The sequence below is a fragment of the Hylobates moloch genome, unplaced genomic scaffold, assembly GCF_009828535.3.
Source record: "Hylobates moloch isolate HMO894 unplaced genomic scaffold, HMol_V3 SCAFFOLD_20, whole genome shotgun sequence".
NCBI classification, from domain to species: Eukaryota; Metazoa; Chordata; class Mammalia; order Primates; family Hylobatidae; genus Hylobates; species Hylobates moloch.
In genome coordinates, this window is record NW_026652295.1 from 5,892,280 (window position 1) to 5,914,607 (window position 22,328).

At 41.1% G+C, this 22,328-nt stretch overlaps 1 protein-coding gene across 1 annotated transcript in view; it reads right to left on the minus strand.

Moving 5' to 3' along the window:
* F13A1 (coagulation factor XIII A chain) overlaps positions 1 to 22,328 on the minus strand; it is a 186,044-nt gene that overhangs the window by 152,831 nt on the left and 10,885 nt on the right. The window contains exon 3 of the mRNA XM_032140410.2: positions 17,321 to 17,509. Within this exon, the coding sequence (XP_031996301.1) occupies positions 17,321 to 17,509 (189 nt within the window). The remainder of the gene's footprint in view (positions 1 to 17,320; positions 17,510 to 22,328) is intronic.

Below are 22,328 nucleotides of genomic sequence, written 5' to 3' on the forward strand. Positions count from 1 at the left end.
AAAAAAAAAAAAAAAAAAAAAATGTATGGAGGACAAGAGTCATGAATCAGGGGTCACCATAGGTATGACAGAGAGGTGACAAGAATGGTGAGTGAGATATATACCTAGGTTGAATTGGGAAATACTGAAAGGAGGTAAAATAGTAATGAGCACACCTAGGACCTAGATCTTGGTTTCTAAATACTACTTTCTATTAAAATGAAGAAGAGTTCTTTGGAGAAATGGTTCTCCTTAGAGAAATGGTTCTTTTGAGGGTAGGTGCCGGGAAAACTCAAAATGGGCCTGAAACATCTTACTGTGCCAGACAATGAGGAAGTAAGGATACTGAAACTAGTTGGAACAGTTTCCAACTGGCAAAATCGAGGCTGTTTGAACATTAAGTTATTTAATGATAATAAAAGATTTAAGTAACCCATTTAATTAAAAGAGAAAATCAGGATTCATCCTAGTATTAATCATTCTATCAATAATAATTTTGGTAATAAATGGGATTTTATAGTCTCAAGGTAATTTCCTATAAAGTACTTATTAACCATAAAAGAAACAAAGAGTGACTTTGCAAGGGCAACCCCAACAGCCACCTCTGTGTTGGGCTCTGTGATGTCCTGCCCAAGACACCTTCGGAAATGACAGACAGGCTTATCCTCAGCTGCTGGGAGTGATAACAGAAAATAGTCCTCGGTGGTTCAGCCCTTGTTGGGAGTTGCCTTAGCAGAAGAAAACTGCCTCATCCAGGGTCACACCTCATTGCAGGGGTGGCTCACATCCAGTGACTGATCACTACAGAGGAACAAAGCCCCATCCCTTTGTCCCCATCTCAGGAGAACTATGAAGAGCCATCTCAGCTCCAGAGTTTCGTAGAAGGTCAGCTGAGGCCTTTGGTGTGACTGCATTGCAGCCTGACTCCCGCACTGCCCAGTACTGCTTCCTTCCATAGGAATGGATCCCAACAGCACTCCCTAATCGACAGCTTGCCTGCTGATTTCACAGTCTACTTCCTGGGCACTCAACCTTTGCCACCAGCTTAATCGAGTGGTTAAGTTAACATCATCAGTAATGGGATCTGTAAAAGTTATGTGCAACCAGGTAGAAGGCACTGAGAAGAACACAGCATCATTTCTGCAATCTTCCTGTGAAAGATACGTGACTTGATTTTAATATCAAGTGAGGAAATATCAGTCAAACCCAAATGGAGGGGCATTCTAAAAATGACTGCCTTGTAATGTTCAAAAGCGTCAAATCATGAAAGTCAAAGCAAGATTATGAATCTGTTCCAAATTAAAGAAAACTAAAAACATGAGACATGACATCTAAATATAACATGTGATCCTGGACTAGCTTCTGTTGCTATAAGGTACATTATTGAACAAGTAGAAAATCTCAAATGTGTTCTAAAGGTTAGACTACCATCAAATATCAGTATTAATTTCCTTATTTTGATGGTTGCACAGAAGAATGTCTTTGCTCATAGGTAGTACACACTAAAGTATTCAGGGATGATGAGACATCAGATTGACAACTCTAATCATGGTTCTGGGAAAAAACAGTTCTTTGTATGGTTTGTCTTGTAAGTTTTCTATAAAGTGGAGTTTGTTTCAAAATTTTTAAAAAACTTTCAAACAACAACAATACATGTACCAAATTTTTATATAATTATCCTGTATATTCATGTCCTTCCTTTTTTTTTCTCATCAGTGATGTAGGTTTTTAAGTTTCTTAAGAGAAACATTTTTGAACGAACTTTGTTTGGAGTACCAATATCGACTCTTCAAAATTACATGCTAAGGGATACCCTCCTGGTTGCCCTACCCTCGGCAACATCCTATCTGTAACAAAAGACACAAGGTGGTCTTTCCCCTCAAGAAGTATAAGCTGTAAGAGAAGATAGAACTAACTGTTGAGGAGCAGAACAGCAGTGAGGTGTTCCACCCATTGCATAACAATGCAAATAAATCCAGAGGCTGGAGAAATCAACTTGCAAGGGGTTACTTAGTGAATCGTTGAAGCAAGGATGATTGAGCACCACAAGGCCAGGTTTACCGTCCCATATAAATCTAAGGGAAAAGAGACACAGAGCAAAAAGAGATTTGTTTCTAACTTCCAAATATGATTACCTTATGCTTGTGCCTTCAGTAATTAGGACTGTGATTTTTTTCCTGAAATTTTGTCTTGATGGCTATAAACACAAGCACTGTCTTTATGAATCATCTTTATTTTTAAAATTTGGCTAACACTCCACTCAAATGTCTTTGACATGTTTAAAGCAATTTGTTTCACAAATATGAGTTAGAAAAGGTTGAAATGATGGAAATGATGGAAGTGAAGTAATGGAGAGAGTGTGTCATTTTCTATCACTTAGAAATATGTTGCACAAATAGAAAAGCTGTTTGATGGAAAATGCCACTGCAGATATCTCCACTACTTCATTTCTGTCATTTTAGTCACAGGAACATAAGGGTTTCTTCCTCTTTTTGTAAAATTAATTGCTTTAATACAAAAGTCCCCTGTCCACCCTGGGCACTAACCAAGCAATAACAACAGACTGATTCCATGAGGGGAGCACATTCCTCATGGGCCTGCCTGATGGCCTTTCCTGCTGCTGCAAGCTCCTTACAACTCCAGAGCCTTGAAACTGAGTAGAGTCCAAACTGCAAATGCAGCCAGAAACTTGATTCAGGGAAATATTTCCTTCTCACTAGAAGCTTGTGTGCATCAGCAGAACAATAAGCTCCTGGACTATCAAGAATGCCGTCCTCCTTGCATGGAGGGTATATACTTCGTAGCCCTCTTGGAATGCTCCCAATTCCTCAAGAGTCATCTCATGACCTCCCTGCCCTTTTCTGAGATTTTACCCTTCAACTCTAGCTGATCCTCTTGCTCTTGACTGCCCACAGTCACTTCTGCCAGTCGCGTCACACATTTCTGGAAGGCAAATGTATCAGCATAGCTCTTGATTATGCACTCTATGACTGTGTTCATTGTTTGTGGAATTCCTCTCACTCCAATTACAGTAAGCTCTTTAAAGACAGAGATGGTCAAGAGTTTGAAACCAGCCTGGCCAACATGGTGAAATCCCGTTTCTACTAAAAATACAAAAAAAAAAAAAAAAGCTAGGCGTGGTGGCGGGCACCTGTAATCCCAGCTACTCAGGAGGCTGAGGCAAGAGAATCACTTGAACCTGGCAGGCAGAGGTTGCAGTGAGCTGAGATTGCACCACTGAACTACAGCATGGGCACTAGAGCAAGACTCCATCTCAAAAAGAAAAAAGACAGAGATGGGGTCTTTCATTCCTCTTAAATCCCCTGTGGGGTGTCACAAAGTGCTGGACACAGCAGAGGTTTCTGCATCAGAAATTCATTGAACCAGACATGGGACAAGATGTTGTAGAGGTTTGTAAACAGAATTGGAAAGGAAATAGACAAGGAAGTTGAAGAAGCCAAAGCAAAACCTCCAACAGTGCAGAGAAGGAGCATCCCAACAGCTAAGCTAGGCTTTAGCCAGAGATGGGCGCATATTTAGGACATCCAGCACCAGCTTCCTGAAGGCTAAAGAAATACTCACGAACAGACACAAAAACAGTCAGACCCACCTCCCAAGAGTAACCCCCATTACTCCTCTAACAAATGAGTAAATACCCACGCTACAGTAGGTACCTAGTCAGGCATGAGTAGGGGAGGAGAGGGCTTCCCCCACTACACACACACCAGGAATGGCAGGTGACCATCAGGGGATGGTCAGGCAACTGTTAAACTGTCTTTCTAAAATAACAATTGGTCCCAGCCAGTGCTAGGGAAGGGCAGTCTCCCAACAAACAGAAATACTTGAAACTGGTGATCAGCAGCTTCCCAGTAAGACCTCAGCAGCTGGGTGAGTGGGCTCAAGCACGCGCACTGAAAGTCAAAATGGCAGAATTTAACCAGTATGTGGCCTTCCTCTAGGGACACTCAACTGGTAAGGAAAAAATGCCTCAAGTGACCACGAGTACAACACTAGTAAACGCACTCTGCGTGCTCCCCTTCTAAGCACTAGCAGGCCACTGCGCAGCCCACTTAAGCGCAGACAGCCCACTTAAGTGAATCACAGGAGTAGGGATGCAAGACCCCAGAAGTATGCCAACAGGTAAAACCCGAAGTCAGTGAGGTGCGGTGGCTCATGCCTGTCATCTCAGCACTTTCAGGTGGATCATTTGAGGTAAGGAGTTTGAGACAAGCCTGGTCAACATGGTGAAACTTCATCTCCACTAAAAACACAAAAATTAGCCGGGTATTGTGGCAATTGCCTGTAATCCCAGCTACTCGAGAGGCTGAGGCAGGAGAATCACTTGAACCTGGGACGTGGAGGTTGCAGTGAGCTGAGATTGCGCCACTTCTCTTCAGCCTGGGTGACAGAGCAAGACTCTGTCTCAAAAAAAAAAACAAAAAAAAACAAAAAAAAACGAACAAACAAAAACCCTAAGTCAAAGTCAAACTGTGCACTTGTCTTTCAAGTTACCCACTTGGCCCTTTTCCAAGTGTACTTTCCTTCCTTTCATTCCTGTTCTAAAGCTTTTGAATAAACTTTCACTCCTGCTCTAAAACTTGCCCCAGTCTCTCCTGCCTTATGAGGAGGCAAGAATTGAGGTTGCTGTAGATCCATATGGATTCACTGCTGCTAACATACTTTGGTGCCGTGGGACTCCAGTGCATTTGCTGCCACTAACACCTAGACATGCATCCACAGGACAGTGTGTCTGTATGCATGAGAGACAGAGAGAGACAGCAAGAGCAAGAGAAACAGACGGACCGAGATGGAAAGTAATAGAAATCCTAAGAAAGAAGAGAAAAGATCAGAAAAGAGGCTGAGATATTGAGAAGAAAGAGAGGGTGAAGAGGGTAGCAAGAGAGAGGTATAGCTATTTATAGCCTGTCTTATGGTTGTGTAATACCTGTCTGGCTCTGGCTGCTGTTATAGTAGCATTTTATGAAGGTTATCCTTCCTTAAGGAATACCGTAAGAATTCAGCTTTCCTACATAGTTGCAATATTGAAAATAAGGCTGGTAATTGGGTCATCTTATTAGGAAGTAACTATCACGAAGCAGTTCAAAGAGCTTCCAGTTATTCCCTCATCAATCCTTACAGTACGCTTCTGGAGTAACTGGAGGGCACAGATGAAGAATATTTAGTCCACTTGGATCCTTTCTTTAGTGGGCTTTAATTCCACTTGCATGCTCTCTTTTTAGATTGGAGACTCAAGAGCAAGGTATCGCAGTGGGCACATTTGTTTTCATTAAATATTTTTTCCCCACCTTTTTCACCTCTTGCTTCATATGCTGCAACAATGTCTTAGAATTTATGTGGAAAAGCCAGGGAATGCCCACAGTCCATCCTCCCTGAGTTCAGACCAGCGCTTTTTGGTGGAGTACAGTTTCGATTATGTGGGTGCAAATGAGCCACATTTATGAATTGTTGTAAGTGAAAGAGGTCATCATAAGATACAAGTGTGAAGACAGAGAGAAACAGATAGGAGCAAGGGTGAAGGCAAATTAGGGGAATAGGAAAGAGAGGGGAGAAAGCACAGGAGGCAGTCAGGGAGGAAGCGTCTGTGGATGTTCTGAGCGTTCTCATTCCGATACCCACGGCCCTTCGTAAGTGCTCTGTGCGGCACCCTTGATGTGACAAAGACATCAGTGACTCTATTACCCTAAGGACCGTAAGCTTCACTCAGAAACTCCAGCTCTGCAGACATGATGTGGGTGACAGGGCAGGGCTGAGGAAGCACATGGTAAGGTCTCTGGCACCAAAATATGGATGGCGATCCCACCTACTTTGAGATTAAACTGTTTCTGTCACTTCAGCTAGAACTATGGGCAAATAATTCCAGGCAGAACTTGGTCTGTGGGTTGTCAGAGCCCCTGTGTGACTAATGAAGCTGTCAGAACGGATGTAACAAGGAGGCTGGGTATTTCTGTTGGGAGGTTCAGTGATGGTTGTCTTTGCCACCAGGAGACAAAAGACATGAGAGCAATGCCCTCCTATTTGCTTTTGGAAGCATTTTCTTTGTGTGTGTGTAGATGTTTTTTAAAAATAGACAATCACTTATGGGGAATCTATTGGGATACAACGTGAAGTTTTGATCTGTGTATACATTGTAGAAAGATTCAATCAGCTAATTCACATGTTTATTACCTTACATCATTACCTTTCTTTTCTATGTACATGGAAAAAAGAAAGGTAACTGTGGTGAAGACATTAAAAATCTATTCTTTTAGCAATTTTGAAATATGCAATACATTATTTTAAACTGTGGTCACCAAGCTGTGCAGTAGATCACTAAAACTTATTCTTTCAGTCTGAGACTTTGTACCCATTGATCAACATCTTCTCTTTCCTCATTCCTTGCCCTCAAGCCGCAGCCTCTGGTAATCACCTTTCTACTCTGTTTCTGAGATTGACTTTTTCAGATTCCACATATAAGTGAGATCATACAGTATTCATCTTTCTGTGCCTGGCTTATTTTAGTTAGCATAGTGCTCTCCAGTTCTACCCTCGTTGAGAATGGCAGAATTTTCCTTCTTCTAAGGGCTGTATAGTACTCCATTGTGTCTATATACCACATTTTCTTTATCCATTGGTTAGGTTGCTTTCATGTCTTGGTTACTGTGAGTAATGCTGAAATGAACATGAGACTACATACATCTTCTCAACATCCTGATTCCAATTTTCTTTAGATACATACCCAGAAGTGGGATTGCTGAGTCACATGTTAGTTCTGTTGCTAGTTTTGTGAGGACCCGCCACATGACTTTCCAGAATAGCTGCCTTAATTTACATTCCCACCAACAGTGTATAGGGTTCTCTATTCCCTGCATTCTTGCCAAGGCTTGTTATCATTCTCTTTGGTAGTAACCATTGTAACAGGTATGAGGTGGCACCTAATTGTGGTTTTAATTCGCATTTCCCTGATGATTAGAGGTGTTGAGCATTTTTCCATAAGCCAATTGGCCATTTTGGTGTCTTCCTTTGAGAAATGTTGCTCAGATCCTTTGCCCACAACCTGGGGTAAGTCACTTAATCCCTGTGAACATTGGTTTCCATGTTTTTAATAAGTTTTATTTCTACCTTCCCTGCCTCCCAGTTTATTGTGAGAATAAAAAAGTGGTTTCCTATACATTATCTCCTTTAACCCATAAATGGTTGTTTAAAATAAATATTATAGTCCCTATTTTCAGGTGAGGAAACAGTAATGTGATGGGGGGGTGGGGTAAAGTGATTCTGTCACAGCTATCCATGGTGGAGCTCGGGTTCCGACTGGTCACTGCCTGAGTCCAAGCCCCCTCTTTCCCCACCAAAAAGGGCTTCATTTAGCCCTTTTATCACGTGAGCTGTCATCCCTGAGATGACCTGCAAACGGCAGAGGGCCAGCCACTGGGGCATATTGTTAGTCCTCAGACCACAGTGTGTTACTTCACTACAGGTGAGTTCCATTTTACTATGCAAATACACACACACACACACACACACACACACACACACACACACACATTTTACTACTTCTAGTTATAGAAGTAAACATAAGTTCCTTTGGGGGAAAAAAAGGAGGGGAAAATAATACAAATTCATGCAGCATCCATTTATCCTATCATTTGTTAGTGAGATTTTTTTTCCCCCTTGAGTCTCTTACTAATGTCCCTGACAAAATCTCGGTCCTCCAATTTATCTTCCACACTTCTGCTATAGTAATCTAAAAAGTAGAAAAAAATCAGATCTTAATAGTCTACCTAAAATGCTACTACAGAGGCTTCTGGCTGTTTATAGAATTACATCTAAACTTCTTATCAAGTCATACAAAGACATCAGTGCGCTTCCAAAATGTCATGCTCCACTGAACTTTTCTATTTTTTTTTTCTAGAATGTACACAATTTCCATTCCCCTGGGTCAATTTCTATTCATTTTTTGAGACCCGCCTCAAATAGCACTTTCTGGAAGATTCTTTCAACTATTCTTGCCATCAGTCGCTCCCTCCAAGGTAGCTTCTAAGCATTTTGTTCAAAAGGCTGGCATTGAACGCAGCCTTTCCTACTCAGACTGTTCCCTCTGGACGACGAATCCTCTGGAGGTAAGGGATGAACGTATCTTACTACTCTAATCCCAATATGGTGCTTTGCACATACAAAGTACTCAATAAGAGTTCAATAGCCACATTCAAAAAGAAAATAAATAGACTTTATGGTTAAAAGAAGCCAAGTAAATATCTGAAAAATAAATATAAAAACATACTCTTAACAATTATTTTTGAAAAGTTACTAAACATGAATGCCAAATTAATAGTTATTTCAATGTTTGCACAAAATCTTGTCAAAAAGTAAAAATGGATATAAAGTTATCACAATGCATAGACTACAAATCTGTTCAAGTTCTGTCAGCCACCTGCCTCAGTGTTCTATGGAATAGAGGTAATATGCGTCTATAGTTCAGCATTTCCTGGAATGAGTTCTGCACTTTATTCAATGGTATTACAAAAATAAAAATGTGGTAGGGTAGTGTTTATAGTAGAACAATTTTGGGAATTGTTGGGCTAAACAAGATTCATTTTTTGACTGTGTGTCTACTCACAGCCTTTTATATATTAATGTGCCTTGGGCCTCTATGAGGAGAGACACAAAACACAGCATGATCCAAATGTATTTGACGATGGAACTTTTTTCCCCCAAGGAGCATCTCACATGACAGGTGTTCATAGAGAACACACTCTGGGAAACACTGTCCTACTTTCTTAGATGCCATTATTAGTCACTTCACAGAGACGCTTAAAAATAAACACGTTGATCATCAATGCAGAAACCCATAGGAGCAAAAATCTGAAATGACATTCTATATAAACGTTGCTTCAAAATGATGAAATAGGCTGTCTATTTTCACCAAAATGCAGCATAAAATAGTTGAAAGAGTATAGGCTAAGAAATAGTTCTCTACACGTTACAAGCTGCACAATTTGGGGCAAGACATTTCTCAATAGAGAAACTATGTTATGTATGTGAAAATCACACATCAGCATGATGATTGTACCCAGACTTTCTGAAACAAAATCCATAGGAAGACATAGTCTTAAAGGATATGGATGATGTTTTCAGATATAAGGGTACTCCTCTGCCTCCCTAAGACCCTGTAGCACCTGCTCACCACCTACATCTTTAAATAACTTAAGAGTGTCAGGCATGAGGCTTAGTTCATACTTCTCCACCTACAGCAGTCATACGCTCCCTCACCTGTTTCTCAACAACCTGGGAAGATGAGGGGTTTTCTTTCCTACTCAGCCCCTCACCCGTGCCCCTGTCCTCTATGCTTCTATCTCCTCCAGGATTCTCCTCCAGTCCCTCCTGAATCTTCAGAATTCTTCCTTGACTGATTCTTTCCTCTCTGCCTGCTACATGTTCCAGTCCCTCCAATCCTGAAACAAATACCGAAATCGAAACACCCCCCTCTCACTCACATTACTCTCTAGCTACCATCCAAATTGTCTTTTCCTCTCCTTCAAATTTCTTTAAAGATTCATCCAAATTGACTACACCCATTTACTCACATCTCAACTTTTAGACCATTAAAATTTGGAATCTCCCCAAGTTCAACCAGTGTCCCCCTAACTGTTGACTCCAGTGGGAAGTTAGTATCTCACTGCATCTCCTAGTTATATTTAATAACATTGGTCATGCTTTCCTCTTGAAACACGCAACTCTCCTGGATTGAGTGACACTGAACTCCCCTTATTTTCCTTCTGTTTATCTGCTCATTTGGTCTTTGTCTCCTCCAGGGCCTCTAGTTTCTGGACTGATGCCTTGGAAGTTGTTTTCCCCAGGGCTTAAGCCTCAGTCCACTGCTGACTTGATTTACCTTTTTCTGAGTGAGCTTGCCCACGTGTGTATGATATCCAGATTATCTCCTGTCCAACCCAAACCTCCTCCCGAAGCTTTAGACTCATATTATCTATTGGACAGGTTTATCTAAAAGTACCTCAAGTAATTCACACTCACCAGTTCAAACAGAATCACATTCATACCTCCAGCATCTCCTTGGTGGAGGCTCCCTTGGTGGAGGTAGTAAGCATTATAAGTAGAAGAGGCTGCTTGGGTCCAAATTGAGGTCCCAGCACTTTCCAGGTGTGACCTGGGTAAATTCCTTAATCCTTTCAAACATTATCTCATGGGAAAAATGGAGATGGCCATAGTCCAATGCCCAGAGGGCTGCTTGAACAATTAAGTGGGTGGCACACATCACCTCTGCACAGCACCAGTGCAAATAAGTTATCAATTAAGCTACTACCACCATTAGCATTTTCCACACTTGATTTTTTCCCTCTGGAATTCCAGGCATTCTTTATCTCATTTGGAAGTGCCAGCCACCTGGAAGTCGACCTTGACCCTCCTCCCTTCCACCCCTCACAGACTCCCCAACACAAATCCTGTAGATTTTGCCTCCTAAATATTTCTCAAGCCCTATCTCTCCTGTCCATGTCTACAACTGCAGCCATAACCGAGGTTCTCATCCTCTCTCTTCTGATCATCTCCTCTCCAATCCTGAATTACCCTGATTCCCTGAAGTGGGCCAGAGCAAGCTATCTCAAATGAGAATCATCCATGTCACTCCAACCCTGAAAACACATCAGCATCCAACAACCCCGCTGGCTTTCGATAAACGCTACTCAAGAAATAAGTGAAAGAAAGATATTAAAGTGTTGCTGATGACATTTCCATGTTTTATGGGGTTCGTGATGCAGAACATGTGCAGTTGACCCAGTCCTAGAAATGCCTGAGTGGGTGATGGACAACCTGCCTCAAGGCTGCCGGCATTAGGACTGCACTTTTACACTCACAGGATGGCACAGCTAGGGTGCGTTGCCTAGCACACATGACTGCGGGTCCACCAGCACCCACTTTCAGCTCTGCCCCGTCCTTCTCCTCTGAAAAGACTGGAAAAAGGGAATACTTTCACAGCTTCCCTTACAGCTAAGGGTAGCAAATGAGACATAAATGATTGCCAGGTAAGTGCCTGGGAAAGCTTTTGTTTTCCTGATAAGTGGGGTAGGTCTTGCTAATGCCATCCTTCTCCTCATCTTTCTGCTGTAACCAGAAATGTGAAGCTTGAATCTCTGAGGGCCATCATAGAATTGAGGAAAAGGTCAGGAGAATCGCCAAAGCACTGACCTGGACGCCCCCAGGTTCCTGTGGTTTAACTCCAGGGAGAAAGAAACTTGCTCATAGACCCTATTGCCACTTCGGAGGGCTCCCCGGGGAGTGAAACCTCTGCTCTTTTGAGGGGGAGAGCTGGTAAGAAATATAGCTTGGGATTTCTCCCTCAACTGGGTATCAAAATAGCACGGGCCCATGTCAAAGTAACAGCAAATTAACACCACAAGCTGTTCCCAAGCTTTCACAGCCTCAGCCACAGGTTGGTAAAACCTGTGATTAGCACTCCCCTCCTTGCCTTTCATGATTTGTCATGGCTGCAGGCTCAGAGGTGAGAGAGAGAGAGAGAAGGCCCTGCAGACGCCCAGGGCATTTTTCAGCCACACCCACCTCCTCAGATTGATTAACACCTCCCACCTAACTCACAGAGACAGCTGTGCTCTGCCAGCAACTAATGAATGCAGTTATCAAGGCACAAAGAACCCCTGCAGCACAGCTCACCAAGCTCTGACCAGGTAAGGCAGTAGCTCTGCTGCTCACCTTCTCTACTCAGAGCCCAGCACACCATCCAAGAGCCCTATTTATTTAAATATTTAGAAAGAAGGAACGAAGAAGGAAAGAAGGAAGGAAGGAAGGAAGGGAGGAAGGAAGGAAGGGAGGGAAGGGAGGAAGGGAGGAAGGAAGGAAGGGAGGGAGGGAGGGAGGGAGGCAGGGAGGGAGGGAAGGAAATTGGTTAGAAGGCAGAATCACATAAATAAATCCCATGACCTAAGTTCTGAGAACAGCACTATAGGGAAACTACAGTGTACTAACATATCTCAGCTCATCTATACAGGCACAGGGAATGAGAAAGCAACCTCAACAAAGAACTGAATGCAAATTGGAAGCAATTAAGTGTAAAGTTATCTTTTCTGTATTTTAAATACAATAATAGCTTGCTTTATGAAACAGCTATGTTTTTACCTATTTAACAAACCTGCACTTTACCCCCAAACCTAAAAAAAAAATTTTTTTTTAAGTATATAGTGAGTGTGATGGTCAATACTATCAACTTGATTGGATTGAAGGATACTAAGTATTAATCCTAGGTGTTGCCAAAGGAGATTAACATTTAAGTCAGTGGGCTGGGGAAAGCAGATCCACCATTAATCTGGTGGGCACAAGCTAATCAGCTTCCAGTGAATATAAAGCAGGCAGAAAAACTTGAAAAGGAGAGACGGGCCTAGCCTCCCAGCCTACATCTTTCTCCCACGCTGGATGCTTCCTGCCCTTGAACATTGGACTCCAAGTTCTTCAGTTTTGGGACTTGGACTGGCTCTCATTGCTCCTCAGCTTGCAGACAGCCTATTGTGGGACCTTGTGACCATATAAGTTAATACTTAAATAAACTCCCCTTTATATGTATATACGCACAACACTCACACACACACACACACACACACACATATATATATCCTATTAGTTCTGTCCCTCAAGAGAACCCTGACTAATATAGTGAGTGAGAGTAAGTCAATCTCTGTTGGTAAGTCTCTTGTTATAAACACTCTTAAAGATGTACTGGCAGAGATTCTTTTAAGTGCCCTTTATTTTTAACAAAGTATTTATTCTCTTTTCTGTTTTTCTTTTAAATTTATGTTAAAGTTTGGTTCACTTTTAATAGTAAATGACATCTCATATGTTTAGATATTTAGCTGATTGTAAAACGTTAGCTAAAATGGATCGTCTCTTAAAATGGTGTTGCCAGATTTTTAAAAACGCATGGAAATTATATTCATTTTCCTTTCTAAACCATCATTTTTATATTCTGAGTTTCTGGAAATTGAGGTGCACCTGCATATAGAAACCTTTGCACTTAATTTCATTTCTAGTTCACATTCTATACTTGTCTCTTCTCATTATAGCAATTACCCTTAAAATCTAATTTCCTTGGCTTTATTCAGTCCTATTGAAACAGGCACTGAATTTTAAGAGAATTATTTCCCCAGCAATGTTCTTTTTTCTTCCAGTCTTAGAACTATGGCAGCCATGAAGTTGAGGCTGTCATGTAACTTCCTCAATGACATGAGATGCAGAAAGGACTCTGATCAAGATAAATCCTCCATCGTGGGTCCCTCAAGGCCCCTCGAAGTGTGCTTAATTTCTACACTAAATAGTAGAGTGTGGAATTTTGTCACTTGCCTTTCTTGTATCTACAACAGGTTGGGCAATGAAAAATCTTCAAATGTGTGTGACCTATAATAGAAAATCTTCAAATACATGTGGCCCTATAATGGCCCACACATATTAGAATACAGCTTAACTCTGAAGGCACACATCATGGGTTCTGAAAGGTTTAGAATACATGTTGGTTTAGAAATGTACAGAATTTATCTCAAAGATTAGCTATGCTTTTCCCCCTCTTTTACTGAGGGAACAAAAGTAATAGTATTTCTTGTGTAAAAAAGAAAAGAGGACTTAAAATGTTCACTGTAGCGGATGCTGTGGTGTGCTGCCTGGACCTTTCCCATTGTTGGGAGTGTTGGCGGCTGACAATTCTCATTTATTTAGTTGCTTTCACGGGTTGCCCTCAGCCATAGAGAACCAATTACACCAAGGCTACAACCCCAGTCAAGGTATAAAAGGTATAACAGGCCCATGACCTTGGCTCAAGGAGAGACCACTCTGAAGATCCAACCCATAGCTAGAGTTCACCTTGAGATCTACGGGGGCCCTGTCTGCACTGCAGTTCAACTCTTCCCTCTGCCCAACACTGATTCCTCCACTCCCTTGCAGATGTTGATCCTGAGAGATCTCCCCAGTAAACTTTCTGCACACAAGTCTTCTTCTCAGAGTTTGTTTCCTAGTAACCCAATCTAAGACATTCATCTTACCAGTTTTTCTAAGACTTCCATTATCATAATTATTTTCTGAATGGCCTATGAGAGTGTCTTAAACCTCAGACAAGTCCAGTTCAGAGCTGACGCTTCCCTCTCCTCTTCTCCCCACCCTAAATATTTGGCTTTAAAGATGGAGATAAAAATTCCCTCATAATTGCAGCAGAACTGTGGTTCGGAGCTTCAAACGCGTATTTGTTGTCATGCACGGGATGAAATATGTTGTTAGGCAGGCGATTTTGTCAGTGTGTGAACATCACAGAAACAAAGATGGTACAGCCCACTACACACCTAGGCTATATGGCAGAGCCTACTGCTGTCAGGCTACAAACTCGTAGTGTGTTTTACTGTACTGAATACAGCACTGCAGGCAATTGTAACACAATGGAAAGTATTTATATATAAACATAGAAACATTTATATATAAACATAGAAAAAGTACAGTAAAAATACAGTATAAAAAGTAAAAAATGGTACACCTGCATAGGACACTTACCATGAATGGAGCCTGCAGGACCGGAAGTAGCCCTAGGTGAGTGGTGAGTGAACGCGAAGGCCTAGGTCATTACTGCATGCTACTGTAGACTTTATAAACACTATAAACTTAGGCTACACTACATTTTAAAAATTAAGTAATCTTACTATTATATTATGACAGCTATGACATCACTAGGTGATAGGAATTTTTCAGGTCCATCAGAATCTCATAAGATCACCTATGCATGATCTGTCATTGACTGAAATGTTGCTATGTGGCACATAACTGTACGAGGTTTTTGTTTTCTTCTACAGTGTCAGAGTTTCCACTTTTTAGTTAAGTCTGTTAAATTTCCTCAAAACATTGTCTTGTGAGATTTTTTTTTACATTAATACTCATTCCATCTGAAATTTACTACTGTATATGGGATAAGATAAGGGTCAATTTTTAAACTTTCTTCCAGTTGGAGGGTCAGTTATTTCTGCATCATTTATTTAAAAACAAGCAAACAAATAAAATCTCATATGGTTTTCTTACTTCATGAACCCAACAATCATATTAACTCATATACTGAAATCCATTTCTGGATTCTCTATTATGTCCTACTAAATATTTTTCATAGTGTGTTCTGATAGCTGCTTCTGATAGAAAATACTCTTATTATTTCTTTGTATGATTTCCTTGGCTATCACCAGGTAATTATTATTTCAAATGAACTTTAAGATTATTTTATACAAGTCCAAAACCAAAGCCAAAGACAACTCAAAACTCCATTGGGATTCTAATTGGAAATGCATTAAATTTACATAGTAATTTTGTGAGGCTTTTAAAAATTGACAATCATAATTGTATATGTTTATGGGGTTTTGGGATGTGATGTTTTGATCAATATGTGATGTTTTGATCAAAATATACATTGTGGATTGATTAATTCAAGCTAATTAACATATTTATTCCTTCACATAACATTTCTTTGTGGTGAGAATATTTAAAATCTACTCTTTTAGTAATTTGGAAATATACATTATTGTTAACTATAGTCACCATGCTGTGGAATAGGTCACTAAAACTCATCCTTTCTATCTAACTGAAATTTTGTATTCTTTGACCAACCGCTTTGGAGACTAAAAATGTATACAGAAAGACTTCCCACTCAAGAACATGTTTGACTTTTCATTGGTTTCTCATGTTTTTTATTAAGATTTAATAGCTGGTTTATAGAGGTTGCGTGTTCAGGTTTTAGTCCTACATTTTACAGTTTTGGTCATGTGAAATTTTTTTATGTCTATTTCTGGGTGCTTAGTGCTGGAGAAGATAAAAGTTATTGATTTTTATATATTTATCTTCTATCTAGCCAACTTACAAAGTTTTATTAATACAGTGCTTTTTTCCCTTGAATCTGTTGGGTTTTCTACATACACAATCATAGTATTAACAAATATATAGTTTTACTTCTTAGTTTCCAGCATTTATAGCAGATATATCTCTTACCTTGTTCATTTACTAAAATCTTTAAAGCAGTTCTTTTTAAAAAGGGAATGATGATAACGGGCATTTCTTTCTACTTTCTGATTATAATGAAATTTGTTAACTTTTTTCCACTTAGATACCAAAAGTTGTTGTTTTGATGTCAACAATCTTTATTATCATTGAGGTGTTTTTTTTTTTTTTTCTAAATTTTTCCCCTTAAACTCTTTTTCTAAAACTGGATGCTGAATTTTATCATGTACCTTTCAGTGACTACTGATTTGATTGCCTAATTTTTTCCTTTAATTTGTGCATAGGATTATATGGGCAGATTTCCTATGTTGTGCCACCCTTGCTTCTCTGTGCATGTATTTCCTTGATAATCTTATAAATTCCTATAGAAATTTTACCAAAATGTGTCAAATGTTAATAGCTATAACTTAATAAAAGGGTTCCATGATCAAATTAATTTAAGAAGCACCAGACCAAAGTTAAATGGTCCTTCCCCAAACCTTTGAAGCTAACGCGAATTGTTAATCTTCAAGAGGAGATTAAAGACTGGGCATGGTGTCTCACGCCTGCAATCCCAGCACTTTGGGAAGCTGAGGTGGGCAGGTAACTTGAGGTCAGGAGTGCGAGACCAGCCTGGACAACATGGTGAAACTCCGCCTCTACCAAAAATACGTAAAATTAGCTGGGCGTGGTGGTGTGCACCTGTGGTCCCAGCTACTCTGGAGGATGAGGCACCAGAATCGCTTGAACCTGGGAGGCGGAGGCTGCAGTGAGCTGAGATCGCACCACTGTTCCAGCCTGGGCAACAGAGCAAGACTCTGTCTCAAAAAAAAAAAAAAAAAAGGTGCTTAAAGTACAAAGTACAAAGTGTTTAGTGAAGTTTACTGGACTATCCATTTTTCATGGGCCATCCCATGGGACTAGATCAGAGCAGAACCAACTTTGGGAATGCAATCATGGATTGTATGCTAAGATTTACAAACATTTTCAGCACATGAGACCAATTAAATCATGGAGATAAAAGTTACAACCATAGGACGCCAAAACCATTTGTTTGAGGAAGAATAATTTAGTTAAGCAACACTTTATACCAGTTTTACTTTTATTTACGTGAGATTTTCTCTTTGGGCTTTGAGTGGGCCCAAGTTATTAATATTTGGCACTATACAGACCAGTCTTAGAGCACAGGGTGATTCAGGGGCTGGATGTCATTCCAGCTCCCGCCACTGTTGACACACGACACTTGGAAATCACACAATTGTGCCTGTACCCACCTCTCTCTACAATGTAACCCATGGTGTCAAGACTGGGGCTTGCACATGGCACTCACCAATGACGTATTCCACCCTGAAGAGATCTCGTCTGGGGTCATATGGACGATTGAAATCAATCTGCATGTAGAAAGACTGCCCTCTGCGGACAATCAGCTTGTTGTTTTCATACTTGTCGGTGTGGTGGTCCACCTTGTTAGTGTCCCATCTCTCCTTGAACAGGTGAACACTCGTGACATTAAGAAACTCTATGAACAACAATTGAAGAAAATAAGCAACTAACTTTAGTTTAAACACAAACTCAAAAACAAGATTATCTTCCCTGAAGAAGGCAGGTAGCAAGGTCTGCTGAATGAAACCCTGTAGGAGGCGGGGGTAGGGGAACACAGTCTCGAGAGTCAGCCTCTTGTGACATTCTTGTTTTTGAAGAGCTTTTTAAAGCTTTTTCCACCTTTGATCTCGTTTCAGTCCACAAGGCACTCACTGTGGGATAGATGGATGCCCGTCTGGGAGATCCGAATACAGAGAAGCTAGGGCCATAGTTGAAGTCTTCAGGTTCTCAGTCTCACGCTAGTTTTCGTTATGTTAGAAGCTTCCCATCATGTCACTGCCTCACTCTGTGACTAACCAGGCAGAAGCAGGGAATAGCCACTTCAATTTTCTTAACTTTCCAAAGGAAAGAATCAAATCTGACAAAGCCTCAAGGGGACATTCGAAGGACAAAGTTAGCCATTAATCCAAAATTCTCCTTTTACCTCAAGAAGGGTCAAATGCCCCCTCCCTCTGTAATTCTAAAAGTAGATCTCATCCCTCAAATGCAGGAGAGAGGGATTTCACATTCTGCAGGTCTGGAGAAAGGACACTAACATTTCCGTGAGATAAGTGTGATTGTTTTCAGTTACACAGAAACTATCCTCAGCTTTCCTTAGCTACTAACGGGCCAGCTCAAAAGTCAAAACCTGGACTGTCTGATGCCAACATTCACAGGTTTTTCTTTTGATTTGTGGCATCAGGAGTGTAAATGTCAATCATATCTTTCTTAGTTGTCTAACTTTGTATGTGTGACTTAAATTCATTTCTTCATCATAGAATGGAGACACTAATATTCATTTCATAGCCTAACATGTTCCCCCATCTTACAGGAATGTGACAGGAGACAGCATGAGATGACACATATGCAGGCATTTGGCAAAGGGTCTGACACATGAAAGTTAGCTCTCCTCCTGCCCTTTTCCCCTTGCCCTCTATGAATGATGACTGAAAGTGGGGGTCATCCTAACTCCCTGTCCTCACTGTGCTTTAGAAGATCTAGTCTAGAGACTGGTTTCTGCATGTGCATTTGGTGTTGTAAAGGGTTACTGGGGAGAAGGTGGGGTGGGAGGGTAGAAGGGTCAGCAGGGATGCCCTGGCCTCTTGCCCTCCCCCTCCTTGCCCCTGCCTGATGCATGATTTGCCCTCATGGCTATAAGCACCATGTGCGCAGAAAGCACAGCTGCTGAGCTTGTACCCATGCCGGGGCATCTACTGCCATAGTTGAATGGCTTCCTTTACCTCCACACATAAATCCTGTGCAGGATGCCTGGTCCCTTTGGACCCCATTGTGTTCCATAGTCAAAACCAAGAAGCTGGGCTCTTTAAGACCCTCTTCGGTCCTAAAGTCCAGGAGTCCCTGAGACACTGCTGAGCAATTCAACGTTCAGGCAATCCTGAGTTTGAATCTCAGGTCTCAAAATTACTGCATTAAGGTACTTTACCTTTCAGAATCTGAATTTTCTGATTTTAAAATGAGGATACTAATACCCTGAGAAGGTCTATGAAGGCTCAATGAGATAACGGTGCAATGGGTCTGGCACTATGCCTGGCACATAGTAGGTCCTAGGCTTACTGTGGCTCACTGCCCCTAAACCGTGACAGCCATTTCACGGGCATAGTGCTCCCCGGGTTACTCTGACTGCAGCATTACAGCAAGCAGAAAGTGCAGGATGCAGTTTTATTTTTACCTCTTCTCAGAACCCTGTTGTATACATGTTCCCCTGAAGGGCACTTTCTTTCCATTATGCTGTGAGCTAAAGATGTTTAATTCTCTAGACCTCTCTATTCCAAGCTGCCTTTCTCCTAAGTTCTCTGGTCTTATTAAGGCCACAATCCCCAGTGATAAACCAGCCCAAGAATGAGCTAGAGAAGCACAAATGTCCCTGTTGAAAAGGAGCTTGGCAATCAACTCCTCTGGTCCTCTTTCTTAGAATAGGGCCTTTAAAGAATTTTTTTAAAAAAATAGCTAAAAACCAAAGTCCTTAGAAATGGGTTTCATCAGTTCTCCATTTACCAGCACCAATGGAAGGAATCTACTGAGATTACATCCTTACAGAATCTCACAGAAAGCAATAGCATCTTCTCAGCCATCTGGCAGAACTGCTATATCCTGCATGAAACATTTTCATGAGAGCCCTACTACTTGAGCTTCTAGCTTCCATTTGAACAGGGAACTCATTATTTCATAGGGCAAACAGTCCATTTTTAAACAACTCTAATTATTTGAAAACTTCTCTTAAGATAAACTGACATCTGCTTCCCTGTAATTTTTCTAACCATGGGTCCTCGTTCTGACTTCTAGATAAATATAGAATAAGTCCTCTTATTCATTTTATCTGGCACTCTCTAGGTGTTTAAAGACTGCTCATAGGGTTTTTTTTTCTGAGTAAAACATTCTTCATTTAACTGTTTGTTCGTTTGTTTGAGACAGAGTCTTGCTCTGTTGCCCAGACTGGAGTGCAGTGGCGCGATCTTGGCTCACTGCAACCTCTGCCTCCTGGATTCAAGCAATCCTCCCCACCTCATCCTCCTGAGTAGCTGGGATTGCAGGCACTCACCACCATGCCCCGCTAATTTTTGTATTTTTTTTTTTAATTTAGTAGAGACGGGTTTCACCTTGTTGGTCAGGCTGATCTTGAACTCGTGGCCTCAGGTGATCTGCCCGCTCAGCCTCCCAAAGCTAGGATTACAGGCGTGAGCCATCGCACCCAGCCTATTTAACATTTTAAAGAAGTTATTTCTAGAACTTTTATCCAACACTCTGTTTTGGAATATTTTCCATTTTGTCAATTTCTCTTTTGAAGTGTTATTTTCTGGAATTAAGTACATTACTCTAGTTGTGGTTTTTCTGTAAAAAAAAAAAAAAAAAAATGAGACCATTACATCTTTTAAAACAAATAGTCTATTATTTCAGCTCAAGATATTATTAGTGTCTTAGATACTCTGAACTCACTGTTGACTTATATTATGCATCTGATAAAGCAAAACCCTTAAAACACTTTTTTTTTGAGACAGAGTCCTGCTCTGTTGCTCAGGCTGGAGTTCAGTGGTGCAGTTTCGGCTCACTGCAACTTCTGCCTCCTGGGTTCAAGCGATTCTCCTGTCTCAGCCTCTCAAGTTGCTGAGACTACAGGCTGACACCACCACACCTGGCTAATTTTTTTGTTTTTGTTTTTGTAGAGATGGGGTTTCACCATATTGGTCAGGCCAGTCTCGAACTCCTGACCTCAGGTAATCCATCTGCCTCAGCCTCCCTTAAAACACATTCTAATGTTATTTCTAGCAACAACGGATCAAAATTCAGTTGAGGCCCCTACAAGTCACCCACTCATGTTGCTATTTGGCTATATTTATTTGTGCAATTGTTTTCTTCTGTTTAGTTCGACGTTAAGACTTTGCATGTGTTAAATTTCTTCTTATTGAATTTGGTTCACTGTCCCATGCTCTTAAGATCATTTTAACCCCTAAGTATGCATTTAATATATTTAATATTCTCCCTAGCTTCTTGTCCTCTGGGAATGTTATGAGTGTGCTATTTAATGTTGCCAGTCAAGACATGGATATAAATGTTGATGAGGCAACTATCTAATAACTACTAGCTAAGGAAACGCACAGCAGTAAATGCTAAAATGTAGACATAATTATGACACAGTGTCAGACATCTCTGACAAAGGAAGTAAAGAGTACTGAGGGGAGTATCAGGGAGGAACCCCTAACCCACATTTAGGGGGTGGAAAATAAGGAATTTCTCTGAAGGAAGTGAGCCATAAGCAGTGAGCAAAAGAGGAGTCAGTTGTCCATGTGGAAAGGGAGGTGGAGAGGAATGCTTCAGGCGGAGAAAGAAGGATAGGTGAAGACTGAGGCAAGAGAGTGTGTAGTTGCTTAAGAAATTGAAAGATGACGATTGGCTGAAATCTATTAGTGGGAGCCACGGTGGAAGAGTAAGGAGGAGGCTGCTCATCATGCGAGCCTTGGAAACCATGCGAAGGAGTTTGGGTTTTAATTCTATGGTGGATCCGGTGAAGAATCTGAAACAGCAAACTGACACAATTAGATTTATATATATATTTAAACTGCTTCTGGTGGCAGAATGGAAGAGGGATTGGAAGGGGCAATGGTGGAAGCTGAACCCAGTTAGGAAGCTGTTGCAGTGTTCTGGGTGAGGGGCCACATGAGTTTAGCCTGCATGTAGGGGTTCAAGGCACTGCTCCTCTGGTACTCCTGGATTTGCCTTCTCTACTTCTACCCTCCCTCCCTGCATGATAATGTGCCCCTGAAATGAGTCCTGCCTTGGCTTCCCAAGCAGCTCTACCTACAAGGCAAAGTAAAGCTGGAGAGGGAGAAATACTCAAGTGTTTCTTTGGTATCATTGGTATGTCTCATCCATCCTAGTTCTCATTGCAAATGAAAACCTGGCTTTCCAGCTTTACATCCTAGCCTAGTGTACCTGGTTAATGTCTAGTGAGACTGGTTAGTCAGTCCATCATGGCATAGTGCTAGTTTTATGGAATATTGACAGGTATTGGAAGAATTAGAGCTCTGTGGTTAAACCAGTGTGGAAAATGCTGGCCTAACCAAAGCTGATCAGGATTCTTTACTGAAGCATTCATGTGAGACTTTAATATGCTGATGGACACCACAGATATCCTAGAGGGGCAACGGTTTCCAAATGTAAGTGACTATGGAGACTTTTTTCTTTGGAGATCTGCGTTTTTCAGAATATGTTTTTGGAAATGCTTCACTACTTACTAATTG